Source organism: Mercurialis annua, linkage group LG3 (genome assembly GCF_937616625.2).
Source record: "Mercurialis annua linkage group LG3, ddMerAnnu1.2, whole genome shotgun sequence".
Lineage (NCBI taxonomy): Eukaryota > Viridiplantae > Streptophyta > Magnoliopsida > Malpighiales > Euphorbiaceae > Mercurialis > Mercurialis annua.
This window is the reverse complement of record NC_065572.1, coordinates 53,719,449-53,737,266: the sequence shown is the minus strand read 5'-3', so window position 1 is coordinate 53,737,266 and position 17,818 is coordinate 53,719,449. Positions and strand designations below refer to the sequence as shown.

Here is a 17,818-nt window from a genome sequence, read left to right as displayed (position 1 = left end):
CCTAGCGCCGGTCACGGCTCGAGATTTTAGGTCGTGACATGCGTGGGTTGAGACAGGGCTGTCTATGAGGTAAGGCATGTGAGCTAAGTCCCTGGACCATGGCACCGGTTTTCAGGAATGCGCGTGGGTTAGAATAACTAGGTTTATTCAACCAGCATTTCTAAAAACATATTTCGCTATATGAATATTTTCAGAATTATTTCTACGTTAAACGGAAAAATATTTTAACGGTGTTTTCTGAAAACGGGTCATATGCGGGGTACAATCTAGATTTATATTTGCAAAAAAATTATAGAGGTTTTAGGCTTGCTGCGGTTTTCGGAACAGCCATTCCCATTCCCTAGCGCCAGTCTCGTCTCGATTTTCGGTATAGCAAAGTAATATCATATTACTTTTCTCGATTTTCGGAACAACCATTCCCATTCCCTAGCGCCAGTCGTGACACCTTTTCTCCCAAATCACACTCCACGATCTCCTCATCATTATCTGACAGGGATAATGATTGGTATAGCAAAGTAATATACCTTTAATTTTTGTTTTTTTAATTAAGTGTTCACCCTACTAACCAATAATAATTATCGATTATATTATTATATGGTTAGTGTAAGAAACTTTGATATGTAATTTAATAAAGATAAAGACAAGAGAATTATTTCAATGGTCAAATTCATAAGTAACTAATGGATTGGTGAGTTTCACGATGGCCTGAACCTACAAAACAGGGTAGATAGCTTATCGAACGGTGGTGGTTCAATTATCTCTCAGATTCTTAAGTCGTTCTTGAGATTAAGGGAGAATATTGGTACTCAAATTTAGTTGTGTGTGTATGAAATACCTCAATCCCTTATATAGTGATGAGTGAAAACCTGGTAGAGTCTTAAAAGGACGGTGATTCCTTTTGGAAAAATGAATCTGAATAGGAAAATAATTTCTATTCAGTGTGTCTTCCTATTTATGAATGAGTCCTATTTAGGATTAAGTCCTAAATAGGACATTCTTCATGTATTGCAATTTAGTCTCAAATAGAAGACTATTTTTTATTATTCTATAAGATCTATGTCTTATATAATCTTTCTTCTTCATCGCTAGTAAAATGAATTAAGATTCTCTCTTTCAATGAGGATTGTATCTTGTCTGATGTTTTTTAATGACCGAATCTTAGAGGATTTGGTTGTTATTCTTTAAGGCGAAACTATTTTGACTTTATAGCTGGCGATTCCATTAGGATTCGCTTCTAGCGTTTTGAGATTTCTCTAGTTTAGTTGTCCTGCGTTTAGGCTTCTTATAGGTGAATCTTTTTGAGATTCGATTTATCGGTATCGTATGGAAAGTCAGTTTCCATCATTCGCTCTCCCGTAAGTTAGCTAATGTCTAAGTATTTATGCCGGTTTTGATGTTTAGATTTTGATTATTCTTTTCAAGCCTTTTTTTTATTTGGGGCGAGTCTTTTTGAATTCTGGTGAGACGCTTCAGATTCTTCGTTATTTTATTATCTTAACACGTGTTGGCAAGGACTCTTGGATTTTTAACACATGTTAATATAATTGCCACGTGTCTTCGTTTTTAGCATGTATTCTAGGATTATGTCGTTTTAGTTTCTTATCCGTAATCATTATGATTTTTAGGATTTGTGCATGGGTATTTGCTATATGTTCATCTTCTTCATCTTTTCTTTCATGTTTTATTTTCCTAAGTTTTCTTATCTAATATGCAGTTTTTGAATTCTTATGGTGCTATAATTTTTGTCTTTACTTCCTATTCCTTTTATCCCAATGTAGCTACATTTACAGGTATTGCGCTACTTCCCGTTATTTATTATTTGATTTCTATTTTGATTTACCTTGTGTTCTTCGTGTTCTTAGGGTTTTCTAATTTTGCCTTTTCGATCTTCCTTCACTTTTGAGGTTTTGATCCATTTGTTTTATCATTCTGTCATTTTTGTTGTTTATTCCTTTTCTCCTTCTCCCTCCAAATTGTTCGAAACGGCTGCAAAAGCCGGGGAGGCCTGAAATACTTTTGAAATTTATATGATACTCTTTGTTCTCTTTTTGATCAGTAAATTTTTGATATCTACTAGGTTTAGTTTTCCTTTAGGCTACGGGGTTAAGAAACCGTGTGCCCTTTCTTGTCCTCACCATTATTCTGGTTCGCCGAACGAGATCGTTTGAGGAGAATTTTTTAGCTGGTCTTAGGTTTTTTCCTTAAATCCTTTTAATTTTGATGTTTATCGGGCATTGAAGGTTTTGCTTGGCCAGCTTCATCCTAATGCGATCCGCCTTCTTGTTAGTTTTATGGAAGCTTGTAGGATTCAGGGGCAGACCCCTTCTTGAAATGTGTTTTGTCACTTTTGCTTCTTTTATAAACTTGACCACTTAATTTTTCAATTATAAGTAGGCCTCGACGACCTTCTTTTAAATATCCCCTTTAGAAAGACTAGATGTCTAAATTTTTCTTGGTTAAAAATTATTTTTCTTTTTCTAAACTTGAGGAAGGATTTATTTTTCAAGTTGTCGAGTCCTCTTTTGATGCCGACTTGGCTCCTAAGTATTAGGTGTCAAGGCTTTGGTGAGTGTTTTAGTTAGTCATTACTTGAGACATCGGTGGCTACCTTTGCAGGATCCTCTTGGATGTCTTCTAATGTTTTATATGAAATAGTTTGTGAAGGTAGTTTCCAACTGTTTTGTTTTGTTTTAACATAATTGTTGGATGAATTATGGTTTTGATGACATCCTTTCTAATTTTGAAGTAGATATGTCGATTTCGATGGGCAAGGCCCCGAGTGCTGCTCCTCTAGGTGATTTAGGAATTTACTTGGGTAAATCCCTTGAGGTATCAGATCAACTTTTTGAAGTGCCACCCTTAGAAAGGGTAGCTTAGGTTATTAATTTTGGAAACAATTCTATGGTTCTGGAAGATTTAGTTCGTCCATCTCCTAGCATGGGAGGGGATCCTTCCAAGAAGAAGCGTAAAAGGCTTTCTTAAAAGGATTCTCCTTCAGAATTTATTCCTGCAAAGAAGGTGTCTCTTTTAGAACCTATTCCAAATGTTTATGAGTGGGTCGAATAGTAGGATCCTTTTCGTCTTTCAAATCCCAACGTTCTTTATGGGTTTTTGGGGAGTTTGTTCATTGCTGAAGACATCAGGTATCTTAAGCAAGAAAACAATGACGGCTTGCCTTAGCAATCTTTTGGTATGTTATCTTTTTTTCTTGTAGTTTTATCGCATTCTTCTGTTTATGTTTTGATAGAATTATTTTTCTTTCATTGCTTTTTTGTAAACTGCTAAGGCGATACTGGTTCTAGACTAACGCTGTCGTTTAGCTGTTGACGAGTTGGAAGAATTTAATAAGTTTCTTGCTGACTCCGAGTCTAAGAGGGCGAAACTTCGATCAATCTGGTAGTGTTTTTATGTAACAAGCTTGGCTAGGGTTTGAAAAAGTGAAAGGAAGGGTTTAGATCAAATAAGAGGTATATTTATAGACCCCGAAAGAAAAACAAACAACAGGGCGCGATCAGGGGCGCGACGCGAGGCGCGTCGGGCCCATCGCACCCTACCAGGAGCGCTTGGGCGCGATGTGAAGCGCGACGAAGCGCGCCAGCCTCGTCGCGCCCTGCTTTGTTAGGCCCAAAACGACGTTCTAGCTGACATTGGGCCTAACGGCGACGACAAACCTGAATTCGATCCTGAACGCAGACCTAAATGAGTCCAACAAGTAAAACAACGATCAACATGGTGACAAAACAACGCCAGAAGTCAAACGGAAAAACACAGGAAGTCCTATTTTGAGATCTATTCTCCTAAACTATCCCGCTATGTAATAGCTTAGTTTTCTTTATTTATATTTTTACATTTGGATATTTTTGAATGAATTTTTTATTCCATTTATTTCAAATTCCAGATTCAATGATAAATCCAATTCTGTTCATTTATGTGATGTCTTGTCTAATGGACATGTTTTTTCAATCATCATACATGCATATGTGATAAAATCGAGCTATATAGCCAGCTCATTTAATAGCTGGTACAAGAAAGTGAATTACTCCCATTGATAATTTTGTTTCAATAGGTAATACCCTTGAAAAATGTGAGTAATTCAAATTTCTCAAAAAGGACAATGGCCTGCTAAGTGGGTTTGACCTACTGGCTAAAAAGATTTGGCCTCAAAAAGCTTAACAAGAGTAGAGGCAAACGTTAAAATGGACTCACCGATCTAGATAGGAGTCGAAGATAGAGAAATTCTCACCATTCGCAAGAGTCCACCGCCCAAAAAATTCCCATGTCGGAGTAGGGTGGTCTAAGTAGTGCAAGGAGAACTGCACTAAAAGATCTCCTCAGGATTATCGACAATGTCGTGTAAAGCACTCACAAAAAAATAATCAACTATGAAAATTTGAAAGGACTAATTGATAACAAGGGTATAATCGCTTGAACTAGAAAGTACCTCAATTGTACCAGTTACTAAATTAACTAGTAATATAGATATTTTATCATGCATGCATTCCATGATTATTAACTAGCGCATGTACCTAGAAAGAATGGACAAACGACCATAAATTCTAAAAGTATAATCTTTGAGACAATGGAACATAACATTTATCATTAAATCAAACTTTTTGAAAATTTTCTTATGCATTTCCAGTCGCGCCATTTAAATGTTGAGATGCACACAGACTGTTTAGAAAAAAACAGACGGGTCCCACCTGGGTCAAATAACATAATCCAGAATAAGCAGAGGCGGATCTATGTACATGAGTATGGGGTCCATTGACCCCACCTTTTTTTTTGGAAAGAAAATTTACTTATACATATATATAGAAAATAACAAAATAACAAATAAATATTAACTGGCTCTGTTTTATTTCCCTCTATTTTGTTTATGAACCCAACCTTTTGACATTCTGATATTATTACGATGATATTTTTGAAAATAATATAAAATAATTATTTTTTTATTTAATATCATTTAATTAATTTATTTAATATTTTTTAATTTAAATTTTTAATATGGACCCTATCAAAGGAAATTTCTTGATCCGCCACTGAGAATAAGCCAGGTAAGGGAGCAAAACTCTTCATTGAACAATCAAGTTTCTATCCATAAAACTAAATGGTTCAATGAGGGGGCAAACTAGAGTACATAAGCAAGCAGCGTGGCCAATTCCATTAGGGAAATGAAAAATGGGGCCAATTTTCACAGCTCAGATAAGAATAGGCGACATGCCTCAACCTTTAGAATCAAAGGTCTCTTCGTCAAGAATCTCTAGAATCAAGAAACAGGTGTTGGGCAACCACTACCAGAAGCATCCAGAATAGGCATCCAAACAGAAATCCAGATAGCAAGGGGTATTAAAGTCCTCATCAGCCATACAACAGAGGGGCATCCGGGCTCAATCAACCAGACAGCGGGGGGCATCAAGACTTCCTAATTCACATAGTGGGGGCATAAGGTCCCTACCATTTAGACAGTATGGGAAAATGGGTTCCCAGCCGAGAAATTACTGAACTGATTCTAGCAGAAGACGAAGAATTAGGCCAATTTTTGCAAAATCAGAAACACAAAGGGGGCATCCAGAATGCAAACTAATAATACAAGGAACAAAAGCGATATATCCGGACATAAAATACAATGCTTTGTCATACAAAGATTCACTATAATATTAACACTATACGGAACATCAACAAATACAAGGAGTGGAAACTACTCATCAGAATCCCAATCTCTCACTAACGGCTCAATATCGCTGCTTTCTATCCTTGAGAGCATATCATCGACATCATCGTGCCCAGCCTGCGCAATACCAGAAGACGAAGCAAAGTCTCCACAACCACTAGGGGCTCTAATTCCATATCCACCAACCTGGAAATCGCCATCTCACTACCGGGGAATCCAGAAGGGGCGCCAGCTTTACCACCAGAGGGGTCGAGATCAGCCTCCAGCAACCGGTCCTCTAGAGCAGTCAAAACTATAGTTGCATACTTGCATACATGCATACATATTAGAATAGAGCATAAGCATATTCCATATTTACCCTCATCTGTGTAGATACATTACACAACTGGTCCCTCTAGTAATAAGCTGTGTCAGCCAGTTGAACATCATTAGATACCGGCACCAGCAAATCAGAAACAAGCGCTCAGGCAAGGGGGAATATAATATTCAGCATGAATGAGAACACGAACGTGAAGGACAAAGTCACATGAGTACAACCGGGAAGCATGAAAGAGTGCACCATATATAAATCCAGGACTGCAATCTATTAGCCCCACAAACATTCGAGTAATTACCAAACCGCTCCAGCATCTATCAAGCCATAAATGATCCCAGAAGAGCTTGCAGCCTTCTGCCTACCAGCCGGAACCCGCCCAGAAGATCTAGGGATAGCCATCCGGGCATGACCAGCACGGGTCATACGCCTGAGTCTTCCTTAAGAAGACAACATAAAAGAAGGGGTTAGACGAGCGTCAAAGAAAACCCATAAAATTTAAAGACAAAAGAAGTGGTACATACCAATGGCTCTGCAGTAGCCTGCTCAACGTGAGCGTCTAGAACAACGGGCATCTAACTCCCTGGCATGCCTACTAGAGCCAATTTACCTAGAAGATGGTATCATACCAGATCATCGATATAGCTCAGCCAAGGAGCGGACACAAGGGCGGTAGCATGATAATCATTCAAATCACTACGAAGAGAAGGCCATACGACGTCTTAACCATGCAGTATTGTCAGGCGAGGCTTCCTACGCACCAAGTGCTCGCAAGGACCGACCCACCAGTGGAGCACACTATAATACCCGTATTTTTATGGTTATTAAGTGGTTCCATGTGTCCTAAATTATAATATTTAAAGTTAACGAGGTCGAGAATAAATTAAATATTTTGGATTTAGACCAAGGAGGGTCTATTTTTATTATCGTGAATTGACAAGTTAATTTAGAAATTTATGTCACGACCCAATCTCATTGGCCGAGACTGGCGCTAGGGAATGGGAGTGGTTGCTCCGAAACCCGTAGCAAGCCTAAAAATGTACATAATCTTTTTGCAAATATCAAACCTCATGCATGACATACTCATACACGTGTCATGCTACAAACATGCCAGGCTATACATATCCTCTGGCAATCACAAACGATAAATAACGCAGCAAGCGTAAAACATTTATAACATTAAAACATTAAATTTATATATACAGAAAATCGTTTGATACAGACTGAAATATAAAACATCTATCTACTGCAACTCTAAGAGTAAAGTACTGTTTCTTTACATACTTTCAAAAATATCAGACTTCTAGATCAAGGATAGAAGTCTGGTGCTTCAAAAACTTCTTTCACCTGAGAGGGAAAGCTGTGAGGGGTCAGTATATGGGAATATACTGGGTGAGTTCTTACATTATTAATAAGCATTCAAGTAAAACATAAAACAATGCAATAGTGTTTAAATCATATGTAGCCAAGTACATGATCTGATTGAAACCCTAATCCTCAAACATATCAAACGTATACAAACGAATCAAATTAGTCCAAATAGTCCGGCCCGGGAGCTTTTCTGACTCAACCACGTCGGCCGCGACCAACCTCTTAATCCCAAAGTGTGGGTCGAACCCACTAGATACGGGGCTCAAGTTACTTTAACCGAGTTCTCGTATCAAATTTTTATCCAACTTCGAAAATTCATATTCATAATCAAGTTTACAGCTGTATCAGATCAAAACTGGTGATCACACAGTCCTATTGTCGCCCAATAGGTAGCACGTTCCATCGGATCAATACTGGTTTTAAATCAATCATATACGTATTTCATGTCTAAATATTGCATTGCAACCATTCATTTCAAATGTAAAGCAATATGAAATATTTGCTCGTGTAAATACTTTAAAAGTAAATTATATAAACTCACTGAAAACGCTATCCAAAAATACTTCGGTGCTCGGAAACGTCAAGCTTCCCGAGCTCCTGGTCCATCTGCCTCTTGCCTCGCCAGATCTAAAATGATTTCAAAACAATTGACTCATATCAGAAACCTATTCTAAGATTGACTCTAGACTCGAGACACACTATACTATTCTTATTAACCATCGTGCTTCTCACGCGTATTTTCCGATAAACAGTTGCTAACTCGTTTATGGTTCTTATCTCATTTCTAACTCAATTCACGTTTAACCTCATTAGGTTATGACTCAATCAATCGATTTCCATCTCGATATGCGAATGCGAAACGGAGTTTCAAAAAAAAAACAATCGGGCAAAACGGTTCACGTGCACGCTCGTGCCTTGCGGTGCACGTTCGTGCACCTCAGCTGGTGCACGTTTGTGCACAGCCCCCAAATCCGATTTTTGGGGGTTTCTAACGTGCTATAAACCTAACTCCGCATCCCAACACATAAACGACCTCCAAACACATCAATAACACGAAATCTAAACTCGAAACGCTATAAATCAATCATATAATCGTTAAAACGATAAATCCGTTTCGTGGCCTAAAACTTTAACTCGATATATCGTGAAATTTATCCGTTAAAAAGGCGAAACGTCAAGCTTACCGTGATTGGCCACTGAAATATGATCAATTCGAGCTATGGAACGTCGAAAACGGACGAGAAACGGAGATCGAACGACGTAACGTAATTGATCGTCAAAAGAAGAAAGAAATTGATAATGAAGAAGAAGGCTCTAGGTCCTTCTTTCTCTTCATTTATTATATATATATATATATATATATATATATATAATTGGCTAAATTGCACTTTGGTCCTTGAAACTTTTCAAAAGTTGCAATTTAATCGAAAACCTATTCGCGTCCAAATTTTAAACGGTCTCCGATTGACTCGAAACTTTCATCACAAATACTATAAAATATTTCGCGGACCTTGGCAAAATAATTTCCGTCACGGGATTTATAATTTATTTTATATTAATTATTTTAAAAGTATCTGGGGTATTACATTCACCCCCCTTAAAATAAATTCGTCCTCGAATTTAAAACTTTAGCCACGTACCTTGAGTAAACAAGTACGGATACTTCTGGCTCATATCCTCTTCTGTTTCCCACGTGCATTCCTCTACGGATTGACTTCTCCAAAGAAATTTCACCATATGGATCTTCTTTGTCCGCAGTTGTCATATTTGCATGTCAACGATTTGCAGGGGTTGCTCTTCGAATGTTAGTTCTTCGCTTACGTCCACCATTTGCGGTTGGATTATTCGAGAAGGATCTGATACATATTTTCGAAGCATGGAAATATGGAAGACAGGATGAACTTGTGACATCTCCGGTGGCAAGTCTAACTTATAGGCAACTGAGCCTATGCATTCTATGATCTGATAAGGTCCGACGTATCTTGGAGCCAACTTGCCTTTCTTTCCAAAACGGATCACTCCCTTCATTTGTGATACCTTGAGAAGTACGTAGTCTCCGATTTGAAATTCAATGTCTTTCCTCTTGGGATCCGCATAGCTCTTCTGTCGACTGAAAGCAGTAGTTAAATGCTACTTTATTAGTGGTACTTTCTCAGAAGTAATCTGGATGATCTCTGCTCCAGTTAGCTTTCGCTCGCCAATTTCATTCCAACATATGGAGCCATCTCGATGCTTGAATGATAGCTGTTGTTGTAGGCGAACTCGACTAAAGGTAGATAGGTATCCCAACTACCTCCGAAGTCTAATATGCATAGTCGGAGCATGTCTTCTAACGTTTGAATCGTTCGCTCAGACTGGCAGTATGTCTGAGGATGAAACACAATGCTAAAGTTTAATCGCTTTCCTAATGCTTCTTGCAAATTCTTCCAAAAGTGAGAGGTAAACACAGAACCTCTATCTGATACAATTGACACTGGTACTTCGTGTAGGCCCACGATCTTATCGATGAACCTTGCCGCAGAGTACGTCGTCTTGATAGGTATGAAGTGCGCTGACTTCATCAAACGATCAACGATTATCCAAATGGAGTTAAAACCTTTCTGGGTTTTGGGTAGTCCGACTACAAAATCCATCGTGATTTGTTCCCACTTCCACTCTGGAATGGGCAACGGCTGAAGAAATCCGTAGGGTCGCTGATGCTCCAACTTGACTTGTTGGCAAGTCGGACATCTTGCCACAAGCTCTGCAATATCTTTCTTCATTCCACTCCACCAATACGTTGTCTTGATGTCGTGGTACATCTTCGTGGAACTATGATGAACGCTATAAATCGTTCCATGAGTCTCTTCCATGATCTTCTGTCTCAAATCTTCCATATCAGGTACGCACAATCGATTGCCATATTTCAATATCCCGTTGATGACATTGAAATCTTGACTCTTCCCTTGTTGCACTTCCTCAATTAGATGCTTCAATTGAGGGTTGTCTGCTTGCAATTCTTTAATTCGGTCTATCAACGTCGATCATACCGTTAGCTGAGCCATTTGGTTTCCGAGAGATGAAATCTCAATGTCTACTGATAGGAGTAAAATACTCCTATAATTAGAGTGCTATTCCGCATGCTTTTGTATGTTTTCACCTCGCTTTTCTATGATAATGTATACCTTATAGCGTGTGTGTACGTTTCAGGGAATTAAGAGCATTACCGGGTATTTTGAGGCCAAAAGAGTGAAGAATCGTCGAAAGTGGAAGTCGAGTGCGAAAGTCGGAAGCAAGCGAAGAATTCTCCCTCAGCTCAAAGGGTGTCTCAAATCGAGACACCCCACTTAAAAGGCTGTCTCAAATCGAGACACTTGAAAAGCCTAGGCAGTAGCTAATTCAAGGATTGTCTCGATTTGAGACAACTTCTTTAAGCAATTGTCTCGATTTGAGACATGAAGGAATGGGAAATCTCAGCAATTTTGTCAACACTCACACATGGTTTCCTCATTTGGCCAAGCACCCTTTTATGAGCTGTCTCCTATTTCCTTATTTGTAAACACTATATAAACCATTTTATCTCCTTTTTTAGGTTAAGTGTGATTTTGATAGAAAGTAGTAGTCACCCTTCCCTTAGTGAAAAACATTCTCTCTAGCTTTTATGAATGTTCTTATTGTTCTAGCTTAAAATAGTAATAGATCATCATAGTTCTTAGTGTTCTTCAAGTTTATTTCCAGATTTTGCTGCTTTGGGATGATTATTCAACACAAGTATTAGTTTATTTATTGAAGCTTCATTATCTTGTTCATGCTTTTAATGTTCATTTATTATTCCAAGGTACTCATTCTTTACTCTATGTTTAATCTTTGTTATTGTTTAACTAGTTGTGTTATGATGATGATTAGTGGCTAGACCCTTTGTTTAGGGGTTGTTATGATTACCATGTTTGTTAGTTAGGTGATTAGGGTTAGGGTTTTTGGGTTATGTTGGTTGTTGTGCCTCTTGAGCTTAATGCCTAGATTAGGTTGGCCTCTTAATCTTTGTTGTGTGATTTAATTAGGAGGGCGAGAGCTAACTAATGAGATTATACGTAAGGGAGTACATGATTTAGACCTAGATGCACTAGCGTGATTTAGGACTATTTCGGTTGTGAAGTTTGCTTGTTAGTCGACTTAATGATTGTATCGAAATCTATGAGCACGAGAGTGGATTAGATTTCGGTGGTGTTAATCAAGATTCTACTCGTTCTCTTCCGGCTCGAGAGAGCGGATTTGATTTCGTAGAATAGCTTGACCCGACCTAAGATCCTATTACCTTCACCCGAACTCCTAGATATCGTTGTGGTATGATTAGCAACCTCTAAGCATTTTACTCTTATTGATTTAAATCTCGTGTTAATTAGTTGATTGTTCAGTTAATTAATTAGTACATAGTGTGTTGATTATTAGTTTGTTTGTGTGCTCATTTTATTTCAAAACCAAAAATCTATCTTTCTATTGCTTTCCGAATTGAAATTCAAAGTCAATTTCGCTCACTTTAAACCTCTAGTCTTCGTGAGATTGACCCGTACTTACGGATTACTACGAGTTGGATTTTTGTCAACAAGTTTTTGGCGCCGTTGCCGAGGACTAGGTTGTGTTTAAATGATTGAAAGTATTTTGAAATTCGGTCGAGTTAGTGTTATTTTCTGTTTTTACTTTTTGTTGTTCATCTTGCGTGTTTTCGTGATTTACGCTCGGTTCTCTTGTTTTTGTTTGTGTAGGAAATTACCTTTCGTGTATGCATAATACACGATGTGCTAATCTCCCATTAGAACCCTTCCAAGAGAATCTTGGTAGTCACGAAAGAGGCGTGAGAAGATGAGCCCGGATTCCTTTAGTTATGGAGGGTGACAGGCATGATTATGAGGTAGAGGAAGGGTTCAATCCTCTACTGTACGAAGGGGAACAACAATATCCACCCCCTCCTCCACTCGAGAATGTGAATCAACAAAGGCACCAAGAGCGCCCAAGGGAAGCTCGCCCTCGAGTGCACCCGCAAGTGCAAAATCAACCGAGACAAACTTTGGGCGAGTTCTTCTTGCCGGATGTGGATAACGCCACGTTCGGATGTTTCGCTATGCCAGTTCAAGCGACAATTTTTGAGATCAAGCCTAGCACTATACAACTTTTGGAGAACCGTCGTGCTTTCTACGGGTTGAAGCATGAGGATCCAAATGCCCACATAGCCAAGTTCTTGGTTGTTCTTAACACGTTCAAGCTTCATGGGATAACCGCGGACCAAATCAAGCTCCGGATGTTCCCATTCTCCTTGAGGGATAAAGCTAGTTTGTGGCTCCAATCTCTACCCACTGAATCGATCCATACTTGGCGGGAGTTAGCTCAAGCTTTTCTTAACAAGTACTTCCCACATGGCAAGACAACAAATCTCACCAAGGACATTCGCGAGTTTGTGGAATTCGACGGGGAGTCGCTCTATGAAGCATGGGAGCGTTTCAAGGATTATCAAAGAAGTGTCCCCCATCATAAGCTTAACAAGGAGCATGTGATTCAAATTTCTTATGATGCAACGAATGTCACTACTAGAGCTACTATTGATGCGGCTTCGGGTGGATCTTTGATGCAAAAGACGTATGAAGAGGCTCTTGAGTTGGTAGAAAAGTTGGCCATGGTTAGTAGCACATGGGGGCCGATAGAGAGAAGAGCACCGCCTAGTCAAAAGTCGGTAATGACTCTCGATCAAGTTAGAGAGATGGAGGCTATCAAAGCAACAAATGCTTCACTCCAAGCACATGTGGATGCTTTGAAGAAACAAGTTGCTCCAAGAAATGCTCCGGTGGCTTATGTCCAAGTAGGATGCGAGTTTTGTGGGGATTTCAACCACTCCGGGGGCGAATGCCTAGTTACGGGGCAAAGTATGAGTGAGCAAGTTAACTACATCGCGGGTCAAAGGCAAGCTAATGATCCCTATTCTAACACTTATAATCCCGGATGGAGGAACCATCCAAATTTTGGGTGGAGAAACAATGAAGGCCAATGTAGTGCTCAAGCTCTTCCACAAGCGGGACCAAGTTTCCAAGGTGGAAATAGACCTCCACAAAAACAAGGGAATTACCATCACAATCAAGGCCATGGTAACAATTCAGGTGCTAGACCTCAACATCCTCCCGGTTTTCAACCCCAAAGAAATGTGGAAGAGGGTAATATGCTTGCTAAGTTGATGGAGGAGCTTAGAGAGATGAAGCTTGAAAATAGGCAACTTCAAAAGAACCAAGCCGCCACAAACGAAATCCTTGAGACTCAAATCTCCCAACTTGGCCTAGCACTTCAAGGAAGACCTCAAGGGGGATTGCCATCCACTACGGAAAACAATCCTAGAGAGCATGTGAAAGCCATCAAAATTGTGGAACTTAACGCGGTTGAGCTTAGGAGTGGCAAGAACCTTGAAAAGCTAATGGCAAGAGGCATATAGTTGTTGAGGATGAGCCTCAAGTGGTTATTGATGTTGCAAGCTCTAGTCAAGAACTACCTAAGGATCGTGAGGAGGTGGCCATTGATGTTGAAGACCCGTATGTTAGACCACCACCGCCTCCACCTTTTGTGCCAAAGGTTCCATTCCCAAGCCGGTTAAGAAAAGCTCCGGACAATGAAAAATTCCATAAGTTCCTTGAAATATTTAAGAAAATTCAAATCCACTTGAGCTTAGCGGAATGCTTTGAGAGAGATGCCCCAATACGCTAAGTTCTTGAAAGACATAATTATGAACAAGCGAAGTTAGAAACAAGGCGGAATGATTCCTCTAACGGAAATTTGTAGTTCTATTATTCAAAGAAATCTACCGACCAAGCTACAAGATACAGGGAGTTTCATGATTCCTTGCTTAATTGGCACTTCTACTTCTCTTAATTGTCTTTGCGATTTAGGTGCAAGTATAAATCTAATGTCGTTATGTCTTTTCAGGAAAATATATGGAAACCAACCGATAAAACAAACTTCCATGATGCTCCAATTGGCCGACCATTCACTCAAGAGACCGCACGGGGTTGCGGAAGACGTGCTAGTAAAAGTGGGCAAGTTCATCTTTCCGGTGGACTTTGTTGTGCTTGATTATGCGGTCGACAAAGATTGCCCCATAATTCTTGGACGTCCTTTTTTAAATACGGGGCGAGCATTGGTTGATATTAATGCGGGGAAGATAACATTGAGAATGAATGATGAGAGCATGGAGTTCGATATCAAGCATGGAAAAAACAAGTGTGAGTAGGAGAAATGCATGAAGATTGATACTATCGAGCCCACATTGAATATGCCTATAAAGGAGGTTCCTAAGAAAGAACCTGAAGTTGTGTGTGCAAAAATCAAGACAACACCTCATGATAAGCCACGCAAGGGAAAACCAAGACGTTGGGCATCATGGAAGTTAAAGCTTAATGGGATAGCAACCGCAAGCAAGAGACAAATATGCAAGAAAGTTGCCACTCTTGGCGACTACGTCCAAGATCGAACCTCTCAAGCGCATTCACATGCGGGGAAGTTGATTTCTAAGTGGAGCGGACCGTTTAAAACACGGCGCAAATTGGATGATGATATGATTGAGTTGGAGGGGGCCAATGGAGATGTTTTTAAGGTGCTTGGAGAGTGGTGCAAACCATATCCAAGAGTGTTGATGAATGAGAGCCGTGAGCAAGTCTCTCGTTTTGATCCTCCATGATTGTGAAGAATGACGGTCAAACTTTCGACCTTAAACAAGCGCACTTGGGAGGCATTCCCAAGAGGTTCGATTTTATTGCTTTCTTTGTTTTTCGTTTGGTTTTCATTATTTGCTTTTCATCTTGCTTTCTTTTGGTATTTGATGCTTGTTATTTTTACATTTTTGTTCTAGATAACACGTGGTGTGTTCGGTTTTTGGATGTGTAGGAGTTCGGCGAAGCAATTCTTCGGAAAAAAAATCAAGGTTCCCCGAGAAAGAGAAATAGAATATGCTGTTTTCCCTTGTCTCAAATCGAAACAAGCCTCTTAGGAAGCTGTCTCGATTTGAGACAAAAGAAGCAGTATATACTGCTTCTCGTTTCTTGGTGTCTCAAATCGAGACACCTACTTATCAAGGGTGTCTCGATTTGAGACAAGCTCTTTAAAGGGGGGGATTTTTTTTTCTCATTGGTCCTTCATTGTTTCACTTGGATTGATGATGTGGCTCGATCCTAGCCTTTCAAGATTGAAAATTTTGAGATGGATCACCAACTTTTGACAAATCCTAGCCCTCTAATCCTTGGCTTTGAATTTTGCCATAAAAAGGGCTCCATCACTTCATCTTCTCCACCATTCTATTCCAAAAATAGCAAACCTCCATATCCAAAAGCTTCTTTCTCTTTCATCTAGCCAAAAGTTCCACCACCTCTAGCCACCACATATCCCGGCCAAACTCAAAACTAAATCCATTTTCGAATACCCTTTTAGCCGTTCTCATCATGTCAAGAGTCATAAGATCATCGAAGACCTCCGGACAAACTTCGAATCCGCCACCATCGGAAGTTGAGCCACCAATTCAAACTTTCTGTTCCAATCGCAAGAAGAGTGTCTCCGGGTCCAATGTTTTTGGGGTTAATATTCCGGGGTCTCTTACCCACCGTTTTGATGCACCCTTTGAAATCCGTACCGTAGCGGAAGGAGACAAGTTCAAGATTCTAAGGAAGAAGGGTATGGTCGTTGCATACAAAATTTGTTGGGATAGCATGAAGAAGTTTGGCATCCATGAAGTTTTGGAGGCATATCTCGCTTGGTTGGATTTTACCAAGATGGTGGCTTTGCCGCATGATTATTGTGAGGCACTTACCTATGAGTTCTTCACAATGATCAAACCGTCGCCATCAAGCGAGACTACCATCACCTTTCGGCTTGGAGGAAAGGAGCGGGAGTACACTTTTGCAAATTTAATCGAAGATTTTTCACTGTGCGATATGGGTTTGAAGTTCATGTCGGAAGACTTTGATGACAATTTAGCATGGAACGGGGCATCGGGAAAAGCGGTGTATGATAGTCATAATGCCAAGCTTAATGAGGTGCGGGATATTGCTTCAATTGTTTTGCTCAAGTGGTATGCACACACCTATGCCGGGCGCCATGAGTACAACAAAGTGACGAGATCGGATTTGCTAATTCTTCGGGTACTCAAGGATCAAACCAACCCGGACGTACAAGTCAATGTCAGCTGCCGGTTCATGAAAATGTTGCTCGAAGCTCTGGACAAGAAGAAGAAAATAGGTCATGGATGGTTTGCGATGCATTTGGCAAGGAAAGACCCCGAATTTGATGAGAGCAAGTACAAGTTGTTCCCTCCAAAGTTGATCGATATAGACCACCTCTCGCATGGGGGATATGCAAGGAAGCAAAGGATTCTCGGCAAGTACATGCGAGATAATTGGGAGGAGGGTCACCCCGGAGTCCCTTGCCCTAGAGCGGGAGAGTTTGAACCAAGGGAGGAGCCACTTCCGGGAAGGCAAAAGGAGCAACCTCGAAGGAAAGACAAGCATGTGGCCGGAACTAGTACCGAGGGCGGAGGAGAGCAAGCGGGCGTTCCGGAGGGTGTCCAATGGGAGCAACCACCACCCTATGATTTTGAAGCGGCCCACAAGGCATTTTTGGAGGAACAAAGAAGAATGTGGAAAAGGATGGAGTACAAACAAGATAGGACGCATGCTAGACTAAGGAGGCACGAACAAAAAGTGCAAGAATTTTACAATGCTCAAGGCGGTCCGCGTTTCCTGTCCCCAATTCCACCACCCGAGCCATCCGAGTTCGATTGAACTCTAAGATTTGCTTTCTTCAACTCTAACTCATGCAATTTTCCATTTATATTTCATTGCAATGTGGACATAGCATTGAAATAGTGTGAGGAGGGGTTGAAAAGTGAATGCGTTAGAGTTTCATTTATGGTATCTTTATTGCTTTCTTGTGTTAGGATTGTTTAGTTTACTTTCTTGCAAGCTTTGTTATTTTGATAGTGTGTAGGTTGTAGTGTTGCCTAGCACTAATCTGTTGTCTTGAAATCATGTTTATGGAAATGAGAATTTATGCAATTTTTGAAAATTTGTCAACAATTAGTATCTCCCGGTATATGAATGTCTTAATGCTTGTGTCTAGTCTAAGCAATTTATGGTTGATGCTTGCTTAATGAAATGCAATGGAATTAGACATGTGTAATTGGCATTTAAGCGGACCTTATAATTATGTGATTTTTGGACATGATCGAGGTACTTGATTCGGATTCATGATATGCGCTTTAAATTACAATTTTGTCTCACTTTGAATATGAGCATATTTTGGCATGAATTCATAGGACTTAAGCATATGAGAATGACATCACTTTTATTTGAGTATTTTGAGCCTAATTGATTATTGTGAGTGTCATTCTTGTTCCGGAATTCCTAGAATTTGCTCGGTGTCCATTCGAGATTGCATTGTTGAGTGATTGATGATTAGATGAG

The 17,818-nt window shown here is 39.8% G+C and overlaps 2 protein-coding genes across 2 annotated transcripts; both read left to right on the top strand.

Moving 5' to 3' along the window:
- The first annotated feature begins 12,216 nt into the window (after nt 1-12,216).
- On the top strand, nt 12,217-14,075 carry LOC126672641 (uncharacterized). Its single transcript, XM_050366595.1, has 2 exons — nt 12,217-13,805; nt 13,847-14,075. Exons 1-2 carry the CDS (start codon nt 12,217-12,219, stop codon nt 14,073-14,075), a joined length of 1,818 nt encoding a protein of 605 aa, XP_050222552.1.
- Nucleotides 14,076-14,124: 49 nt separating this feature from the next.
- On the top strand, nt 14,125-14,598 carry LOC126672640 (uncharacterized). The gene has a single exon (XM_050366594.1). It carries the CDS (start codon nt 14,125-14,127, stop codon nt 14,596-14,598), a length of 474 nt encoding a protein of 157 aa, XP_050222551.1.
- Nucleotides 14,599-17,818: the final 3,220 nt, after the last annotated feature.